Source organism: Marmota marmota, unplaced genomic scaffold, assembly GCF_001458135.2.
Source record: "Marmota marmota marmota unplaced genomic scaffold, marMar, whole genome shotgun sequence".
NCBI classification, from domain to species: domain Eukaryota; kingdom Metazoa; phylum Chordata; class Mammalia; order Rodentia; family Sciuridae; genus Marmota; species Marmota marmota.
In genome coordinates, this window is record NW_025999932.1 from 39,747,826 (window position 1) to 39,770,635 (window position 22,810).

Below are 22,810 nucleotides of genomic sequence, written 5' to 3' on the forward strand. Positions count from 1 at the left end.
GATGCGAATTTTGTAATAATAGCAATACGAATACAAATACAATGGTTAACATTCACCGAGAGAGCACCCTATACGCCAGACTCAGACTAAATATTTGCAAATTTTATCTCATTCTAGCTTTACTACAATCCGCTGAACAAGGTACTGCTATTATTGCCTCGTATAAAGGGAGAATGCTAAGCTTTAAAGGGAGCCACCAGATTGTTTGGGAGTTTCCTATTTTTGAGTTCGAGAGCTGGAATTCAAACCCAAACAACTGTGATTCCAAAGCTGTGTTCTCAGCTGCATGCTCTACTGCACAAGTGTTTAATGTGGTGGGCAGGAGGATGGCCACAGGGCAGCCCAGGAGGCCCATGAAGCAGCCCTCAACCAAAGAGCATCCACCTACCTGTGGGTTGGAGACGAGATTGGGGAAACATGCATACAGAGGTAGCCCTGGACCCTTAGTGAGATCTGGCAGTGAGAAGGAAGGAAGAGTCATGTAGTATCACCAGCTAGCTGTATGATGAGGTGACTCCATGAACCAGGAGAAGGGGTGGAGATAATCCCGGAGATATAAGTGGGACAAGGGAGAATGACGGACTAGGTTGCAGATGAAAGCATCCAGAAGGCACCCTGATATTTAGGTCTGGAACTGAGGGGAAATTATTACCTTTGAAGGTACAAAATTTGGCCACAAACATTTTGAAGGACTGAGAGTGGTTGCATTGTCTAAGGGGAATGTAAAGAATAAGAAAAGGCCAGAGATGGTCAGAAACCTAGAAAGTCTCAACTATTCAGGAAGGAATCCATTTTCTCATCTGTAAAATTAAGGAGCTACATTTGCCTTCCTTAAAATCTATTTGGAAAATGTGGAAACAAATTAAAACAAACAAATAAAAACTCCTTGGGAAGCAGCTTACATATAAAGCATGTTGTCATTAGTGTTATTTCTGGGGGGAAAAAAAAAAAAACTTATCCTCTATCACATGTGAAGTTTTAAACTACTTCTGGGTGGTACATTTCTGAAGAAAAATAATCTAGCTGAATGGTGTATATATTTAGCCATAAATAAAAATAGCACTATAAGTTTATCAGTGTTATTGCCTTTCCTGCCACCCTGAGCCCATGTTGCGGAAGTCAAGTAATTCCACTTGGCTGTAACACAGTTGGCTTTGGATGGAAGTGATGTATGCTTCCAGCTCTCAGGACATTCCATTTTCTAGTCTTATTTATGTTCTTGCTTCACCCTTCAAGCTAAAAGATTAAGCACTGTGTGGCTTACCTGCCTCATCAAGAATCTGCACAAAAGAGCATTTCTCCAGTTTCTTTTTTAAAGCAAAGAAAAACTTCCCAATGTTAACATGTAGCAAAAAAGAGGAAAAAAAAAAATAAGCCTGTTTGGTCCGCCCTCCCCGGCTGTTGCTACCTTGCAGTTTATGACATACACATAGAGGGAGGTCTGATGAAGTGAAGGAGGCAGCCAGAGAGCAGCTCCATCCCCGTGGAAACCAGGAGCCCCTGGGTGCAGACAGCTCTTCCTACTTTCCCGTGCAGTTCTTTTGTGTCACTTTGAGAGGGGCTTGTGGATGATTTATCAATGTGTGCCTGCTCAGGCGAGCCCCACAGGGAGGGAGGACCCAAGCCGAACAGTGGCAGAGGAAGCCAACACGGACCTCACAGTGCAGAAACTGGCTCGACTCTTGTATGCAGTTTTTGAAGTCAGCAAAAGAAAAATCAAATTACTATCATATTATGCTGCTAGAAGCTCAGAAAGAGGGGATTTTACACCGGCTTCATTACTATGCGAGATGCAGCTAGGCACAGAATAGCCAAGTATGTCTACCGTATGGACCCCTGAAGACAAATGTAAGTTCTCATGCTGCTCTCATTTTATTGCTGTGTAATTTTCTTTTCTGGTTTGAAATCATGCTTGGCCAAAATGTAATCATTTCCATGAGAATTTCTGGTGTGGAAAGTTGTCTGCTAATCTTCAGGACTTTTTCTTTTTCCTTTTGTTAACTAAACAACATAATACAAGCTGAAATTCCTGATAGCAGTTGCGGCAATTCAGCCTAAGACTGACTGAGAACTATAACCCAAAGTATATCCCATTACTATGGGTTTAACTCTGAATGCAATTTTAATGGACTTTCCTAATGTAGACTGTATACATCCTCACTGTTTTGGATTGCATGCTATTTGAACATTACTGTGGCTAAACTAGGCGATTAGCCTATCCAATCAAATGAGATATAACTAAAAGAGATTCTTAGTAGTAACAAAACTTTTCTTCTTTGGCCAGGATCACATTTGACTTCCTGAATTCTCAAAACTCTGCAACCTCTGTGATAAAAGTTCATTCTGCTTATTTTGCCCTTCTTTGGTGGAAAAAAAAAAATACAACCCAACAGAGGACGCCACTAAAATTGTGAAGGCAAGCAATCTAAAGAGCATTGCCATTCTTAACTACTATCATAATAATGGGAGAAGGAAAAGACTGCAAAGGAGTCCCACATGTACATCAGCATCGGCACGACAGAGCTCAGGGATAGAAAGATAAACGTTGAGCAGAGGCTATAACTTGTCAGTCTTTCAACACTTCATCTGCTACAAGTTCCGACTCCGACATGGATATTCTCTGTGAAGAAAATTCTTCTTTGAGCTCAACTCCGAACTCCTTAATGCAATTAAACGATGACACAAGGCATTATAATAATGACTTTAACTCTGGAGAAGCAAATACTTCTGATGCATTTAACTGGACAATAGAGTATGAAAACCAAACCAACCTTTCCTGTGAAGGGTGCCTCCCACCAACATGTTTCTCCTTACTTCATCTCCAGGAAAAAAACTGGTCTGCTTTATTGACAGCTGTAGTGATTATTCTAACCATTGCTGGAAACATACTCGTCATCATGGCAGTGTCCCTAGAGAAAAAGCTGCAGAACGCCACCAACTATTTCCTGATGTCACTTGCCATAGCCGATATGCTGCTGGGTTTCCTTGTCATGCCCGTGTCCATGTTAACCATCCTGTATGGTGAGTGGCATTAGTTTCCCAGCTGTACCCACACTGATCACAAAGAGCATGTGCATGCTGTTAAGCAGATGAGCAGGGGCTCAGCGGGTGAACTGTAAATATGAAGGTTTATTTGTAGACCAGGGTCTATCACCATGTTATGCTAGTTACTTAAATTTTAACCCTTAAAATGTTTCGCTTGAAAAACAAAAATTAGACAACATTAGCTGATCATTTTGGTGTTTTCTATATACACTGTATGTACGAAGATAATGATACAAGTTTGTGCTTTAAAACATGGGTGTGTATGCAATAATGATTATAAATATCCCAATATCATCATCAAGCAATAACTTACCCAAAATTCTGAATCCATTTGATTCTTAATCCTTTACATCCCCACCCAATTATTCCAGACTTAGGACAGAACAGTTTTATCTTTGTCACACAGTTTTCAGCACTTCTTAATGGAGTGGTAAAACCTTCCCAATTACCTTGGAACATTTGCAGAGAGAACATTAGTGGTGGAGTGGGTTTAATGTTAAAACATTCAAAGTCTCCATTAGAATAAATGAATTACTCCAGTTTTAATTGTTGCCTGCCCAAAGAAGCTAATTTGGAAAAGTGCCTTTGAATTATACCCTCAACTCTTTAAAAATGCATATGCATAAAACTCCTCTAGTCTGGTTTGGAGGAGGGTGGAAAACAAATGGAAAGAGATTAATCTTGCTTTCTTCTCAATAGAGTTTGACACAGTCAAATCTCTCAGCAAGTCTGCAAACACTAGGACGGCATCATTGGGAAGAATGATATTCTTTCCAAAATATGAATGGTACAGCCAGTTTCTCCTTAAACAGAGAGCCAAAGAGAGAACACTGAGGCTGCCGACACTGGCACATTGGCAATCAGCTGGACCTTAGAGATTGGCTAATGAGGTGCCTGTGAGAGGAGATTTTCTAGCCAAGTTTAAAGTCTAATTTTTCTTTTAAAATTCATCTATCCCTGAACAGTATGAAGGAGGTAAGCAAGGGAGAGCAGGCATCAGTTTGTACAGGGTCACTAATGATCACTGCAAGGCTAATCCCCGCTTCACCATGCAAATGTCACACCTAAATAATTTCATTAAATTTGCCTGTTATTTCCCAGACATTCTGGAGGACTTCTCACTTCTACAACCCCGCCCCACGCTCAAAGGCAAAATCCAGTGGGGGCGGGAGGTGAGGAGGGGGTGACTGCAGGAACCTAGGCAAGAGGGGGGTGACCGCCCCCAGCCGGGTGTGTCCCTCCTTCTCCCGCCCCCGCAGCCCCCGCCGCCCCGCAGGATGGGCGGGAGCGCTCTAGCTAGGCTTGGAAGGCGACCACTGGCACCACGGGCTCAGGGTGCAGGGGCGCCCCCTGGCGGCAGCTGCTGGGCGCATGGCTGGTTCGGCCCAGAGTCCTGCCCCCAACCCCAGACTGGTCCCTATGCCTATGGCAACCTGCGGGGCGCCCAGCAGTCCCACCAAAGGATATGTCCCACCAAACTAAGGTCCGTGGCTGTGGCTGCCTCCTTCCAGGAAAAAAAAAAAAAACACGCTCTGAGAGCCAACATCAGTTGGGAACAGGCAGAGCCTGCTTTCCTAGCTGGGGCTCTTCCAAAGAAGACTTTCTTTTTGCTCAAGCTCTGTCCTGCACCCTTTCCTTTTCTAAATATCCCTTGTGGCATCTTGGTAGACAGTAGGTTCACATATGAGAGTTTGCTCAGCTTTTTGGTCTGTGGTAGCGTAAAGGAAAGCGATCTTTACAATTTTCCTTCTCTCATGCAGGCAGATCTAACACCATTGCTTATATTGTTAGCAAAACTAATTAACACTTTATATAACCACTTGCTCCCTCCAGAACACACAGAAACACAGACACTTTGCTTGTGTTCATAAGACGTCCTCTATCTTCCTAACACAGGAGATAGCCTGCAGTGCTGCCTGCATCGCAATCTTCCAGGGAGATCTAAAGCCCTTAGATATTTGTAGCCCACCTCCGGCCATCCTTCTGAGAGAATTATTTAATTCTTCTGTTTGGCCTGGGCATCAGAGCCAGAGCCGTGTCTAATGCTCACCAGCTGACTTTAATGTGACATCCAGGAGTAAGAATGGCAGTCTGAGTTCTCCAAGTGTGGTCTTTGGACCAGCAGCATCACCTGGGAATTGGGTAGACATGCAAATTTTTCAGCCTGCTCCAGAGTTACTGGATCAGAACCTCCAGAGGTGGGTCCAGCAGTCCCTGTTCTAAGAAGCACTTAAAAGAGTCACCTGTTCCCAGAAGTTTGAGAACTACTGCCCTGAAACAAAGCTCAGAGAAAGGACACAAGTTTCCCCATGTTTGAGGTTAACACCAAAAGTATCAGTAGACAATTATTTTTCATTTTTTTACAAATAAAGTCCCCATCTGGATTTTTAACCATTTAGCCACTTATACCAATACCATTTAATGCTATTACTGTGAGACTAGATGATAGTTAGGATAATAATATGAGACTAACCTTAGGACTTAAACCCTGAAGAAAAATATAATGATAGTACAGTGTGAGAGGTACCCAAATAGAGGAACTCAAAAACACATCACAACTTTGAACATAATTCATTTGAAAAAGCAGTTTTGCTAGGTGAATAGAGCAGGGGAGAATCCCTAAAGAGTAATCATCAAAGTTAACCATACCACACTGATAATTCTAGACACCAGAAATGTTCAAACCTCATGTTCATCAACCAGTCAGCAGTACTGAAGTTAAACAAAGTTGCTATTCGAGTTTGTTCAGATACTGAAATTTTCTTGTATCATCCCATGCCACCACTTGTGCCTGACACCAAAATGGAAACTATTGCCTCAGGAGGCATGAGGCTGCTGACTGATGCTAAGCTTCTGTATTGTAGGGTACCGGTGGCCACTGCCTAGCAAGCTCTGTGCGGTCTGGATTTACCTGGATGTGCTCTTCTCCACGGCCTCCATCATGCACCTCTGTGCCATCTCCCTGGACCGCTATGTCGCCATCCAGAATCCCATCCACCACAGCCGCTTTAACTCCAGAACTAAGGCATTTCTGAAAATCATTGCTGTTTGGACCATATCTGTAGGTAAGCAGGAACGTCTGCCAGTCTTGTTTGAAATGACAGTTCATGCCTTCTCAGGAGACTTGTTCTGTTTCATTGCATTGAAACCCGACATCGAGCTGAATCTATTGTTTGGGGTGTTGCAAGATTATGTCCTAACATAGTAATTATCAGATTTGCTATAGGAAAAGAAAATCTGTTTATGTCACTGGCTGACAATATTATTTGTATTGCTTTGCCCAGGTAAGAATAAAAATAACAATAGGGACAAAATCAGGAATAGCTGTGCTGTATTCCCCAATTGTCACTTTCAAGTTCACTATTCAGAATTCTGAATCTACCAGAAACCTCTGATTTTATAATAAGTGGACTTATGGTCAATACAAGTGTACAGATGCCCATACCAGAGAACATAAGGCTTCAGGAGAAAGGTACCAGGTTACAACTCAGAGGGAGGTGAGGACAGATAGAAATGGCAGGACTTGCTTAGGAACCATGCATTTCAGCCTGCTCAGTTCCTCTCGGCCCGTCTCCATTTTTATACCACAGACCACAGGACTTCAACCCATTTTAGTTAGGTGTGTGACAGATGATCAATACTGGCAAGAAGTGAATGTATGTAATCAACCTAAGTCAGGAAATCCCAGGTAATAGAAACCGAAGGGACAGTTCCCAGGCAGCAATGTCAATTGTACCCATCACTTCAGCAAGCTTGATTTGTAACCAACGATTCCCTGGGACTTGTTACAAAGTCTCAAAGCTCCTGAGATGGAAATGACATATATATTTAAGGTCATATGAGTGCCAGTATCTACTTCCACGAGAGGTCATGGGATTTGATGGCAAGTTGAAATTCAAGAACTTGTGTAAAGATGCAACTTTGTCACAAAATACCAATCAATAACAGCCAGCACACAATACAACCTCATATATTTGGTTCCCATTTTTTTTCCTGCAGTGCGAACTAATATGCAATCAGCAGAGTAGATATCTCCATTTCATAGATGAAGAAACTGGGATAGTTTCTGCATAGTCCACAGTTGGTAAGATGTGCAGTGGAATTTTCTTTAATTCTGATGAGAACAGTAACAAGTTACATTTGAGTAATTACCAAATTTTTGAAAAGTTTTATCCGTTTTCCAATTTGAACTACACATTATGGTTTATGGTAGAAAATTCTATCACGCTTACTTGATAAGTTAGGTAACCAGAAGACAGAGGTCTTGTGGGTTTCTGAGTCACACCTTCAACTTGTGCCACAGCTAGGACTCTGAGCTTCTAGCACCAAACCCTGCTCTTTCTGCTATGGGTAACCACATTCCTTAGGAAATAATTTTTGCTCCAGGAAAATGCTATGGTTTCTGGGCCTCTGCAATCTAGGATTTATTCTACTAGGAACAAGAGTGAAAGGGCAATAATTTCCAATCCAAGTTGTACATATAAGCCCCTGTGGAGAACATTCTGATTTAATTGGTCCAGAATGCAGCCAAATGATTCTTATGTACAGCCAGGGTTGAGGACCACAGAGACAGATTGTCAGAGAGGGAGATAGGATGAGCAAGGTGGGTCAGGTATAAGGCAAACGAAGCAGTAATTAGTAAAGTTACTCTACTTTTACCCCATACACTATCCCATTGGTGAGACAAGCTGGGAGGGTCCACCATCTCTTATCCTTAGCCATACCAACTCCCTCATCTTAGTCAAGCTTCATAGTAGTACCATTAATAAAGCTAACAGTTTTTAACATTGACTATAGACCCAGTAAACATCTGTAAATATCTTACAGAAAATCACCTATTGCTCATATTATTTATAAACAGGAGTCAATTCAGGCCAGTTTGACTCCAAAGCCTATGCTTTATCTATTACCCAAAAAGGAATTCTACTTCTGGCTCTTTCTGGCTATGACCCCAGGAGGCAGGAATGGTTATGGGGGTGCTGGCCAAGGGTCATTCATCCATTTGGTCAACAGAAAATTTATTACATATCTGCTATGTCCTTGGCACTGGGCATACTAAAGCTTTTCTTTTCTAAAGCAAATCTGAGGAATGTAATACACATTCAAAAATCTCTCACAGTGCAGTTGGAGTAGTTAGTTAAGGAAATGCATAAAACAAGTTACTCAGCCTTTATTCTAGAAGTCTGTGGCATGTATGGCTGAAGAGGGAGCAGGTAGGGAATGTGAAAATGAAAACATCAGTTCTACCGAGGGGCCCGAAGAGGCTCAGCACAAATATTTTCCTGAATTTTTTCTTCTAGTATTTCTGTTTCTATGGTTATTTTGTTTGTTGCTCAAGGCTTTGTCTTTTGGTTTGTTTGCTCTGTTTTCAATTTAGATCCTTAGTCCAGTTGGAAATTTTTAATTTTCTATTACTGAGGGATAACTTACAAATTGACCGAATTTAAGTTTCACAATGTGGTACCATTTCACAAAATTTAAGTATACCACACTTCCATCATCTCAGCCAGTTACCTTTTCTTCTGTGGTCACAACATTTAAACAAATTGCAAGAACAAGTTCCATATTATTAGCTTAGTCACCATACTTTACATTAGATCTGAAGTTACACAAGTTTATACCCTTTGACCCACATCTCCCCGCTTCTCCTTCATCTGCCCCTGGCAACTACCATTATCCTCTGTTTCAATGAATTTAACATTTTTAGGCTTTGAATTACAAGTGAGATCATGCAGTAGGTATCTTTGATTTATTTCACTTAGCATAATGATCTCAAGGGACATCTGTTATCATAAATGGTAGGATTTCCTTTACGATGCCATAAAAATATAGCATTTCTATTTGTATGTGGTCTTACTTATTTTTTATTACCAACAATTAGAGCTTCTTCATCATCTATTGATATAATCAGTTTTTACCTTCAATTTATCGATACTCAGTTTTATTGATAAATTCTTATTAAGCTAGCTTCTTTATCCAATTTTTTTGGATATATCTTATTTCATCTTATCACCTTCAAGTTGTGGCTTTTTATTTTAAATGTGTTACCTGTACAAAATAAAGCTTGTTTTTTATCCAAACTTACTTTTAATTGGATTACTTAGCTCTTTTATATTCAACCCAAGTCAGTATTAGATTTAAATCCCCTCTCCTGGTCTCAGTTGTTCTACATTCCAATCTCTCTCCATTCTTGCTTTCTTTTGGACTAATCAGGAATTGTTCATTCATAATCCCCTCCTGTAAACTTGTTAGCTATTCATTCTTTTACATTCCTTTAGTGATTATAACATATCTTTTTGATCTCAGAATCTAAAACAATTCCTTGAACACATCTTGTAAATGCAAAGCCTTTAGAACGTTTTTTAACTCCACGTATCCCGTTGCTGTGTTGTTTCCGGGTTTCTGCATGTGCATTTCTAAAACCCATAAGATGGCATCACAGCCATTCTATTGATACATATTTATTTCCCACATGTTGTCCTGTTATTGCTTTTTCATTTCCGTGATTCTGCCTGGTTTCATATTTCTTATGCCTGAAGAACTTCCTTTAGAACATCATGGTGTTTGTTTTTTTTCTTTTTCCTTCAGTTTTCGTTACTTTAGACATCTTTATTTTGACTTCATTTTAAGCACATTTTTGCTCAGCTTGGAACTCAAAGTTGGCAGTCTTTTTTCAGCACTTTCTAGGTAGTATTCCAAATTTTCTAAATTATATTCCTTTGTTAGAACCCAGGTGTTAGTCTTATTGCTGTTCCCTAACAATCACTACCCCTGGCTGCATTAGAATTTGTATTTTAGCAATTTGACGATGATGTACGTAGGTGTGGGTTAGTTTTGTTTTTAGCCTACACTGGGTTTGTGTGGATTCTTACATTTGTCTTTTGTCTCTTTGGGAAATCCCTTGACCAGGTATCTTTTGTTTTTACTTCTGACCTTTCTTTCTCACCCTCACTTTTGGGACTTCAGTTTGTGTGCAACAGAAATTTTACCCAAGTTTCTTGTGACTCAGCTTTCTCCATTTCCCCCCACCTTTTGCCCCTCTCTTCTTGCCTTAGTCTAGATAATTTTGCTGACTTTTCTTCTAGGTTATTAATTCTCTCTTCTACTCTGTTGCTAGACTCATCTATTTTAATTTCAGTCATTTTCTGGGTCTCCCCCTCACTGGATTCTATCAGTGATAGGGATGGTAATTTTTTAAATTAAATATTGGGCCCTGTTGATATTTCTCCAGAGAGGCATCCTGTAGCTTTAACAGACACAGAAAATATAGGTCCCCTTAATCAAATCAGGGATTGAACTTATTTTAAACAGGATTTTTGTAAGAGCTAATCTATTTCTAGTTTATCCTCACCTCTACACTGGACTCCTTCATGATCCTAGATGACAACCCAATGTGTTCTCCATTTCATGAGCTTTGAAATGCAATTTCTATATCCCCAGCCCCATGAACTGCCACAGACTCTCTAGCCCCTGAGCCTCGCTCACCAATTAAAATATGCCTCAAGGAGAAAGAGGGCTCATACCATCATCTTCCAGTTCTGCTCTTCCCTTTCCTTCAAAATCTGACCTCTCAAATCCTGGCCTCCTTAGTAGCCTTGACAAGTCAGGTTTTTATCTCCCTAGCCCCCAACAAAGGGCCCTGAACTCTACTTTGATACTAATATCGTCCTGCCTTTGTGTTTGAATCTCTCCGGTGCATCTTTTCTCGTCACTTCATATTTAATACAGTTTAGTTCCCTTGCTTTGTATGCATTTTCCTAATTTATAGACGAACTTTACTTTTCAAACAAAATCTGACAGTCTGCCTTTTGATATTGAAATTCAGCCTGTCCGTGTGTACTGTGACAATCAACATCAGTTTTATTCCATTTTATATTTGCCGTGGAGTTTTCTTTGTAATAATTCACCTTCCCCCGCCCCAGAGGTCTACTTGCAAATGTTTTCTTCATTTCACATTTCCTTCCAGGGAATGCCCTTTACCCGTCCAAACTACTTTGAATTTCTATTAGACTTTTCTATTCGTCTTCTGATTAAAGTCTCACCCCAAAATTACAACACTAGCATTACTATTAATATATAAAAATTAATAATCACACTAAATTATTTTGTCATATACCCACAAGTCCCAGTTCATTTCACAGGGTTTTTTTTTTTAATAATTTTTAAGTAACCTAGTGGTGGGTCAGATGTTTTCAAACAAGTTAAAAATGCAGAAATTACAAATATAGACCAATTATATGAAAGATATTTAAAATGGCTAAAATCAATATAAACAAATTCAAAAGAAAAATATTTTTCATGTATTTGATGCAAACACCAAAGTTTGATTTTTTTCATTTTTGTATTTTGTTATCTATGACAGCAGAATGCATTACAATTCATATTATACATGTGGAGCACAATTTTTCATATCTGGTTGTATGAAGTATTCACAGCATGTATGTCTTCATACATGTACTTGGGGTAATGATATCCATCTCATTCCATCATCTTTTTTTTACCCCCATGCCCCGTCCTTTCCCCTCCACCCTATCTAGAGTTCATCTAATCCACCCATGCCCCCACCACCACCACATTATGAATCGGCCTCCTTATATCAGAGAAGACATTCAGCATTTGGTTTTGTGGGATTGGCTAACTTCACTTAGCATTATCTTCTCCAACTCCATCCATTTAGCCGCAAATGCCATGATTTTATTCTTTTAATGCTGAATAATATTCTGCAATTTCTTCATCCATTCATCTGCTGAAGGGCTCTAGGTTGGTTCCACAGTTTAGCTGTTGTAAATTGTGTTGCTATAAACATTGATGTGGCTGTGTCCCTGTAGTATGTTGTTTTGAAGTCCTTTGGGTATAGACCAAGGAGTGGGACAACAGGGTCAAATGGTGGTTTCATTCCCAGCTTGCCAAGGAATTCTCCATACTATTTTCCACATTGGCTGCACCAATTTGCAGTCTCACCAGCAATGTACAAGTGTACCTTTCCCCCCACATCCTTACCAACACTTATTGTTGTTTGTATTCTTAATAGCTGCCAATCTGACTGGAGTGAGATGAACTCTTAGAGAAATGCAAGTCAAAACTACTCTAATTACTAGACATGTTAAGATACAAACAGCACCTACATTTTGATAAGAAAAAAAAAGATGACAATTCAATAGGTAAATCAAACAAACAGGCAATTCACAGAAATGTAATTTGAAATGGACAATTAGGCTCTTAAAAAATGCTCATCCTCTTTAACAGTCATGAAAACATAATATAAACCAACCAGGTAATAACATTTTTCACCCATCTGATCAGCAAGATAAAGTGAGTGAAAATACCCCATGCTGTTCTGGAGCTGGTACGTACTCATATCCAACTTCTGCAAATTGAATTGTTGGTTCTTGGACAATCTAACAAGTGCTCTTAAAATGTGACCTCCCAAACCCATTTGAGAGAATCTATTCCATTGAAAACCAAAAGTAAATATAGGAATCATTAATACAATTCTGAAGTGTAGAAAAGTAGAAAGGTTGGGTTGTGTTTGGATATATTAGTTTTATATGTTACAGCATAAATTTGGAGATCTTAAAAAATATTGAGTTAGGGCTATTTGATATTGAAATAGAAGGAGTATATGATGTCAAATTTAAAAAAAAAAAAAAAAAAAAGGAAGTTTGGGGTGGCATGCATGATAGGAGCCGATTCTGATAAAACAGTCATCATAATGTATAGGGATATGTATGTTGTAGCACAGAGAAACTCTCAAAAGACTTCACACTTACCAAGATGAAATTTAAAAGTATGACAGGATTGTTACTTTCTCCCTTATACATTTCCATATGGCTGTATTTAGCACAAATACTATTTCAAAGTGTTTTGCATGATCAATAATGAAATGCTTACCTCTATCAGGTCAGATTAGGCATCCTTGAGCAGGTGGCTGACCTGCAAGTTTTGCTGGGATCTAGCAAATGGTGACCTTGATAAGCACGTCATAGACTACTCTCATTTTATTACACTAGGTATTCCTGATACTTGCTGCGGCTTCTCCCCTGTGTGCTACCAACAGTGTTGTCATGCTATGGCTCACCTAGGCTTCCATCCAATTCTGAGAAAAATGAGCATAATGACAAATTAATTGTGTTTTCCATTTGTGAGCTCCTCCAAGTAAAAAAAGTGATGGCAAAAGAATGAAGTATTACATGAAGAATGATGCTGGGATTCTCTGTGGGTTTCGCTTTCCCTTCATCAACCAAATTCCTATGATCATAGGTAACTGGGACTTCAGTACAATCTATGGCTCTATTGGGGGGCGGGGACCTTTCCTCCCAGTGATTGCCTTGCTAATGCCTTATGGAAAAAAAATCAGATGCCAGATTATTTACCGTCTTTAGCAAAGGTATATATTAGATGGAAAAAGTGAAAATGACTATTTTCACATTGTCATTTTCTGACAGGCAAGCAAAGACACCACTTGAAATTCTTTTTCCAGAAGTATTATTTCATTTCAGAAACATATTTGTACTCATGGGGTAATTTTGAAGTGAATCTAAATAAAAATGTTTTCCTCCCTCAAGGCTAAGCATGGCCGTGTATTTTCTGCATTATTACTTTTGTAATAAAAGGCAAGCTGTGTCATCATCACAGCTGTGACACCATATGTAGAATCTTGAACTGGAAGCTTAGGTCCTCAGATGAGCCTCTTGCCTTATCAGTGTGGGTCTATAAGGAAGCTTTGAGGGATAGTAAAAATGTATCTTACTACAGTTTTTTTTTTTACTTTTATATGGAATTTCATCATCTTTGCAGGTTCATGAGCAAACAGACTTTGTTTCCTACAGTTGGATGCTCATGTTTTTACTGTAGAATTTAGTGATTATAAGCAAAAAGTCCAGAATGCCTGGATTTGAATCCTGGCTCTATCCCTTATAAGCTCTTTGACTTTGAGAAAGCTACAAAATATTTTGGAGCTCTTAAAAATATCGAGTTGGAAATATATGCAAAAACATTCAATCTCTCTAGCAAATAGAGAAATTCAAATCAAAACTAAGAGTTCATCTCACTCCAGTCAGAATGGCAGCTATTAAGAATACAAACAACAATAAGTATTGGCAAGGCTATGGGGGAAAAGTCGCATTCGTACATTGCTGGTGGGACTGCAAATTGGTGCAGCCAATATGGAAAGCATATTGTGCTTTCCATTTGTGAGCTCCTCCAAGTAAAAAAGTGTCTGATACATATTTGGGTATATTGCTAGATTTTCTTTGCTAGTTGGTCAGTCTATTCCTTCATCTGTAATATAATTTTGAGGATATAGAATTTTTATTATCTCAAATCTAGACTTCGTATTTATTCAGACTTCTCTTGACCACTTTCATTTCCTTATTTATGAGTTTTATAAATCAGCTTCTGTCCAGTTCTAGAAAAATTGCCCCTCCCTTTTTTCAGAATTGCATTCAACTTTCTAAATTGACTTTCTCAACCTTTTGGTTGATAGAATTAAAGAAACTTCAGAAGTCTGTTTCCTCATGTCCCTTTTTTGCAATTTTTCACCCTTGATTTTTATGTGGAATGTAGCAAATGTACATAAACAAATATAACTATGTAAAAATCTTGGCACTTAGGTTGAAAACATGGATCCACTACTTAGGTCAGCGAGGAAAGACAGGAAAATTGTACATATTTCACTGTCATATCTTTTGGGGGAAAAATGCTTGAAAAAATAAATCAACTGAGTAAAATGGGCTCAAAACCAGATGGTGTTCTATCAGCCTTGCTGCCTAAATTGAAACATCTAAGGAGCCCACTTGGGACCGTCTCCTCTGGGACCAACTGGTTTATGCCCAATTCCCTCAATGCCTATGAATCAGCCCGAGAAGTAGATTAGAGAGACCCTTCTAGCAACCAGGACAGGAGGGCTGTGGGCCCCCTTTCTGGCTCCTCCTCCTAGGTCATATGGAAGGTGAACATCTACCAGGATTCAAAAGGAAACGTAAGTCTAACTCTTCTTTCCTGCAGTTTATCTGCTCATTTTCTCTCCTGGAGTAAAGAAATGAAATTACCTCCGATTTTTCCTTTGCCTTTGTTTTTGCCCCACCACACCACATTAACATCTAGCTTTAGGCACTGCCCCAGCCTGCAGGTGAGAGGATCAGCATTCAGGAGCAGGGATGCTCACAGCCAGGTTGAGCGAGGATGCAATCCATCCCTAGAGTATTGCAGCATCAATCTTTCACTCTCCAAAACCAAGGTTCCATAGGGCCACCACCAAGCAGGCCCCTTTTGTCCCTTGAGTACAGTGACCCTTCCCATCTTCTGTCCATGGGCACAGGAGAAGTAGGGACATCTTGCCTGGCCAGCTTTTCTCATGCTTAAGAGCACAGTTGGGTAAGAGATATCACAGAGAGCTTAAGCTCTTGGAGAACATGTCCTTGGTTGTCCTTTAGTATACTAACTTATGAGTGACAAGCAATAATGACCCAGGCAGCTCAGAGCCAGCCAGAGTGACAGCTGACTTCTCTCTGCATGGTAGACTCTAGCCACAGCCATGGAACAATGTGCTCAATAACACAGCACTTGGTAGCTTACACACCCCACAGCCACTGAAAACTTGTGAGAAAAAATAAGAAATGATCAGACAAAGGAAAAATGCTTTCTCCTTTGTCTGTTGGTTTGGCTGGCATTTGGACTATGAATTTCTTTGCTTTTTTGGAAAAAAGGACTATTGTTGCTTCTAGCTATTTAAAGCAGAAGAATAGCACCCGTATGCCCTTGGGCTGTGGCAGGAACCTATAGGTTCTTGAGGTTTCCAGTTTCTCCAAATCTATCTGGAACCAACAGCAAAAATTTTCACCAAGCCAGGAAATATGGAAGACCATCTGATCATTTTGTTTTCACCAACACCCCTAGTGACCCAGCACCCCTCCTCAGTCCAAAAATATCCAGCTCTGGAGCATGCTGGTGACCAACCTTCATTGTTGCTGTGCTGATGTGAACTAGAGCTGCCAGAGAGTCCCACACTGTGGATCGGGAGGCTCTATCTCTGATGTTTCTAACCTTAGCCAGACCCTCATCATTGCTACAAATTCTTTATTTCAGTGCATTTTTTTTAATTTTTTAGTTATACACAGACACAATATCTTTATTTATTTTTTATGTGGTGCTGAGGATTGAACCCAGGGCCTCACGTGTACCAGGCAAGCGCTCTGCCACTGAGCCACAACCCCAGCCCTCTTTTTCTTTCTTTCTTTTCCTTAAATGTTCGAGTCTTCCAGAGAACCATCCACCTTTTCACTTCCCATTCTCCTTGCTTATGCTGAGTCCTCTCCATGTCCATGGATTCAGCTGTTACAAACCTATTCAACTGTTTTAAGCCATATTCTGGCTCACAGTGCTCCTCCACGCTCACCCCAGGGCTTCAGACTCTTGCCTTCAACTACCTGAAGGACACCTCTAGCCAGAAGACCTACAGGAACCTTGGTCCTATCAGATCAAAAGCTGTACTCATGCCCTGAAGTCTCAACCTCCACATAACAAACCTACTCAGTTGATACTCACATCCCCCTTCCTCACTTCCACATGCAAGCAACTGACTAATCCTTTTGTTTTTATTTACTCACTGTTTCCTAAGTCAGTCTCCTCCTTCCATTCAGCCTCCAACATCTGAACTTCCCCCCTCCACAGATTCCCTACTCTCCTTCTCCACCTTGCCTCCGAGATCAACCTCGTGAACCGCAGGTTGAAGAAGTCACTCTCCCGCTGGAGGCCCTTTGAATGCTCCTGTTGCCAGCAGAGTACAGACCTTTAAACGAAAGACCCACAGTCCCCACAGGTCTGGCCCCTGCCCACACCCCTATTGTCTCACCTACCACCACACTTTGTCCCACCATTGATTTTCCAGATACACTAGTTAGCATCATGTCATTTCACTCTTATGACTTTATTTAATTTTCTGCTTGAAATGCCTTCTCATCCCTTTACCTGGCTAACTTTTATTTCCTTCTCTTCTGGTACCACTTCCTCCAAGAAGCCTCCTTCCTATGTGCCCTAGTCTGAATCTTCCATGGCCCTTCATGTATTATCTTTTCACATATTTTATTGTAACAGTCCTGTTTATTTCTCCACTTTGTCAAAAGCTTCCAAAGAGTAAGAAACAAAGAGCAAAACAAAAATGCATTTCAACTTGCTCCCAAACTATATAATAGGAAATGCCTATCCAGGCATGCGGGCATTCAAATATTAATTTCTGGACATGGAAGGTACTCTTGAAAGAAATTTTATTAACCTTGTGCTCAGTTTCAAAAGCTGTTTTTGGATTGCTTTCCTATACTTTAAGCCGAAGACTAACAATCATAAAAGTAAACTAGTTTTATTTTTCTACTTAATATCAACTATGTTATAATCATTATAAATGCGCCATTAGTTGAAGCTATAAGAAAAAACTGTCTGAGGGTTTCATTTTTGTTTTACTTTTTCTCTACCTGTTGGTGAACTTTAGTTTGAGATTTTTCAGATTTCTTTAGAAAGCATTCAAGAAAGCCAGGTGTAGTAGTACACACCTGTAGTCCCAGTGACTTGGGAGACTGAGACAGGAGGATTGCAAGTTCCAGGTCAGCCTCAGCAACTTTACAAAACCCTCAGCAATGAGACATACCCTGATACAAAAAGGACTGGGTTTATAGCTCAATGGTAAATTACCTCTGAGTTTCAATTCCCAATACAAAAAAAAAAAAAAAGTATTCAAGAATCTTTCTGAGTTTTCTCATGTCAGAATCCAGTTCCATATAAGGAAGTTTTCTCTTCTTTAAATTGATTGTATACACAACAAGAAATAGTCTAAGAAGAGGTATAATATCTGCTGTCCTCCTTTGTCTCAGGACCTTACCATTCTGGCTACTTAGTAATGGAATCTCCATATTCCACAGTCCACGCATGAACTTTGCAAGTTTAGATTATCATCTTTTTCCTTCATCAAAGAGTCATTACATTTTGGGAAGCTGACCTATATGAATCAAGTTTTAGTAAACTCACTGATTTAAAATGTAGGTATAGATTTTCCTGGGTCTATTCATCTGCACGGGACCTTCCTTTCTGGTAGGAGAATCCTCTCAGAAGACCATATTAAATAACAGTGCCATTAAGGAGGGTGCACAAAGATCCAGGAGCTTCACAAGCATGCAAGGGACACGGTGAAGATCAAATGCACATAAAACCATCTAACAGAAGGTTCAACACACGATCATGAACGTTTTTCTTTAAATATGAATCAAAATATATGTATACAGCAAACAGCTTACAATCTAATGGAGAAACCAGTTATAGCAGAAAACAGAATTTGCCATTGCACTAAAAATATAAAGAACTCTGTGAAGGGCCAGAACGAGGCAAGATTTTATGAAAAGGGACATGTTGTCGGCAAAATAGAGGAGACAGAACTTCCCAAGGAGAGAGAAGAATGTGGGAGAAAGACATTATGATGGTGCTTTAAAAGCAAGCATACAAATAGCACGAACTTGCAAAAAATATCCTTTAAGGAACATCTAACTCTAAAACTGAGGCCCTTTTCCACTCTGGGAGTATTTATAATCAGACAGGACCAGTCAGAACATCTTTGATGGTACTGGAAGAATGCTGAAGATTTCCTAGCAAAATACTGAAAATGAGTCCAACAGCTATCATCAAAATAGCATCATACCATTAATATTATATTTTCAAGATTAGCGCTAGCTCACACTAGTCACACTGAAAAGCAGTATTTGATGACTTTTAGAGAGGTATTTTGGGATCATAGCTGAACAGAGAGCTATATTTCTATTAGACACACTTTCAAAATCTTTATTCCGGAGAAGCACTTCTAGGAAGATTTCAGAACATTTTCTGAGGAAACTTTTTGGTTTTTATTTCAAAAACTGACATTTTCTGGCTTTCATTTTCTGTCCTCGGTTATGGGTCTATAATAGCTTTTGCTTTTACCTTAAGGATTTGAGAAACATGAATTATACTGGCACTTTAAAGAAACGTGAAGTCTTCAAAGTCTGTTAGTTATCTAGTTTTTTCTCATTTTTTAAATTAATGCTTGATTTCAGGAACTAGGACCACTGGCTGTGGTGAAGTATGAATTTGACCAGGCATATCTTGCCCAATTTAAATTGGAACACACCCATAAGATCCTTTAGGGTAACAATCACTAATGCTAAAAATCCTTTAAAATCTCTTAAAACATGAATTAATTTGTCTTCTACATTTTTCTATGACTCATTGATTCCTTTTCATATTCCTGCTCTTTTATTAAATCCCAAACAAATCACCATGAAGGTTTATGTCAGTGACCCTGTTACATACTGTGTGACCAGACTAATTCCCATGCCGCTTATACATTTGAGATAGAAACTTTGGAGACTCCCCCGCCCAGTTGACATAAAAATCAAGTCTGACTACTCCAGAGTACTCTATTTTTCTAGTAGGTCAATTACTCTGTCTGTGGTAAGGGCAGTTATTTATTAAATGTGTTTCCTCTGAATATTCAATCTTATCTGAAATAGAGACATGATTCTCAATTTTTTTATTGGCTGTGCTTGAGGCACTGAGGTTTTATGTCTACTGATTTTGTCTTAAGCACAGACTTCTGATTGTCTGGAATATTCACATGATGTGCCAGACACCCCACACCTTTAGCTTCTTGTAAATTCTTTTTGTGCATCCCAGGTACACTAGCTCTCCAACACATTCCTACCCCAGTCTGCCCAGCCAAGCATCCCAATGCTTATATGTACATTATGTGTTGGATGATAGTGATTCAGACCCTAACCCTGTCCTTGTATCACTGTTTTATAACAGACATGCTTCCTAGATGTATTCAAAGATATTTTGCAGATTGGTTTTGCTCTTATAACCACGTATTAGTGTCTGACCTATATAAGAGGAAATATAAACATGTATATGTGTATTATATATGTGTATATCCATATGCATATATGTATCCATTATTCTAGCTCAATTATTTGGTTGAATAAATGAATGATTGAGGTCAGGGGAGGAAGGGAAAAAATAAAAGAAGGAACAAGGAAATAAGAGGGAGGAAATAGTTTCCCAAGGTGTCCTTTTGGTTTCTTCCTGACAAAGTCATTTCTAAAGGAGAATATCCTCCCAGGCCCGCGGTGTGCATATGGGACCTGACTTGGAAAAGGACAGCAATTCAGAGTTTTGGATGGACATCTCTGTAGTAGCTTTTCCAGTATTTTCAGAGATTTAATATCTGTTTCCATGGAGATGGTTTGTCAACAGAAGCCAAGAATGCAAAACATATACCATGAGAATTTCACATTCCAGCTGCCAGGCAAAAGCTGGCACTTTTAAGTTGCACTTTTTGTCTTTTCAATAACTTGGTGCTTTAAACTCAGCAGGAGAGCACCTTATTAATTCATCCAGGAAATATTTTCATTAAATTAATGAGGTTTCATTTTTGACTGTGTACATTTCCCGTAAAAGTGAAAGCAATTACAGGGACAGTTTTAGTAGGGAATTTTCCTTGGGGGAATGGATAACTTCAGGTTCAGGTTTTGGCTTTCAAAATCCTCTCACCTCTAGCCTTTTTCTCAGTGAACTACTTTAGCCAGCACTTGCTCACCAGCCCATTGTGAGGTATTTTATTATGTTTGAATGAACCATTTATCGGAATGTTATAAAAAAAAAAAAAAAGCCTAGAAATAACGAAAGAATGAGTTGTTAAAGTGAAATATTTCCAATCATCCATAGTAACTATTCTCAGATAAGTCTGAATGGAAAATTGAGGAACACACCACCTTTGCATGAGAGTCCACTTATGACTTTTCTGCAAGAAAGTAACGAAAAGTACATAGAATTACTGAGAAATGCATATTCTTAGAGCCAGTTCCTGGATTATCTGATTCCTTAGGCTGAGGAGCACTACCTAAAAAAAATAATCAGTTAAGGATTGGGCAGAATTTGAACATCCTATGAATCACACAGCATGAGTTCTTGGTTTTAAAATTGTAGCTTTTCTACATTCATGTATGCTTACTCAGGCAAGCATTTCCACTACTGTACAGAGTGGTCAAATAATCCATGGAATGGTGCATATTAGAATTTTAAGCTCTCAAGGGAAGGGGCTGTGTCTTACTGTCTTTGAATTCATCACCACTAACACAATAGGCACTTAATAAATGCTAAAACTGGCCATTGATGAGCCAATCCTGATTCTCTCAAGCAGGTGTATTGCCCTTGATTTTTTAGAATTTTCTCTCATGGTAACTTTGATTTAAAGTCCATGTTTAGGAGTTTTCATTTCTAGTTGGTGAGAAGGTAAAAAGGGACCTTCTCACATCTCAAAGAGCTCCATATTTTAACAATATTACTTTCCCTTAACAACACTATCAGAATGCAAGAGGAAAAATATAAGATACAATTAAAGCAATTTCCCTGGTACTGTTTTGAAACAATTCAGAAAAATCAAACAGTTGAAAAAAATCTTAAGTCTTATGAGGGATTTGTCCAATTAAATTACATTTGATAATCTTTTTCAGTAATCAATTCCATTTTCTGCTATTAGGTCAACACCAAAAATTGTCATCAAGCCTCTGAACAAAGATGTTTTTGTTCTTTTAGCAAGGAATTCTTCTTGAAGTTTCCACATGACCTTTAGAGCCAGCTGGGAGTGCAAGGATTGAACCCATTTGGTTCAATCCCTAATACCCCCCCCAAAAAAAAAAAACACCTAGTGATCTGATTAGTACACATGATGTCACCTGCAACCCTCGTTCCTGTCTGCCAACCTGGAAAGTCCACTAACACTTTGTAATTATTTTGAAATAGAGTTTTCTCTTGGTTGAATAAACTAGATGGTAGACTGTATTGAAATAGCAATGCTAAATAGTCTATTTTCAGGATGGTATGCTTGTTTTTGTTGTCCTTTTCCATGATAGTTGAATGCAGAAAAGAAAATTGATTATTTTGCAACCTGACCAGTGGCTCAGCAACCTGAAATAGGATAGCAATGGAATTAAACCAGGAGAGAACTGACGGGCCAGAAGGGGATCTTTTTTAAACCAGCTTCTGCTTCAAGTAGAATTAAATAAATAGCAATCAAAAAAGGAGGCAAGGTTTTATGATTGATTTCCCTTTTGATTTAGGTCAAAATTGATCCATATAATTTATGGGCTTGGAACAGATTTTCACCAGGATAGAATAAGAAATATGATTGCATTTATATCTCCACATCAAAATTCCAGCATATGCCAAAGTTCAGTGATTGATGAATTGAGATCAATTCATAGTGTGAAATGGGATCATGGGTTTGGTTAATTTAATACAGATTAATAGTAACGAGATAGTAGCATTTGGAAGACATGTCTTCCTGCATTAAGCTCATTAGGTATGCATTTATAATACACAGTAATACACAGTTTGACAATGAACTAGAGATTGCACCAAGTAATGAAATGAGCAGAGCCCCAAGACTTAAGAGTCTGGGCTCCTGCCTGCTTCTGTCAGCTTGCAGTCTGTACACCTCAGTTTCCTCATCGGCAAAAACAACTTGAACTACTAAATTCCTAAGTTAATGTTAATGAACCTTGAAGTTTCCATAATAAATGAGACTGTTTAGTTAAATCTCAATCAAAACTCAGTATGGAGTTTCTATAACTTCTGCAAACCATTCTCTTTGGATTGAAAAATAGTGACATTCGAACAACATAGACATTAGCAGTTTAAAATTGTATATAATTGATACAATTCTAGGATAAAGGGACTCTATCCTGAA

At 39.1% G+C, this 22,810-nt stretch overlaps 1 protein-coding gene across 2 annotated transcripts in view; it reads left to right on the forward strand.

The window, feature by feature from the left end:
• The first annotated feature begins 934 nt into the window (after positions 1-934).
• The window catches only part of Htr2a (5-hydroxytryptamine receptor 2A), a 56,080-nt gene continuing 34,204 nt past the window's right edge, over positions 935-22,810 (forward strand). The window contains exons 1-3 of one of the 2 annotated variants that reach the window (XM_048800934.1): positions 935-1,848; positions 2,285-3,021; positions 5,910-6,110. In XM_048800934.1, the coding sequence (XP_048656891.1) occupies positions 2,610-3,021; positions 5,910-6,110 (613 nt within the window). In that variant the 5' untranslated portion in view covers positions 935-1,848; positions 2,285-2,609. Of the gene's footprint in view, positions 3,022-5,909; positions 6,111-22,810 lie in introns of both variants that reach the window. The other variant, XM_015484026.2, reaches the window with a different exon arrangement.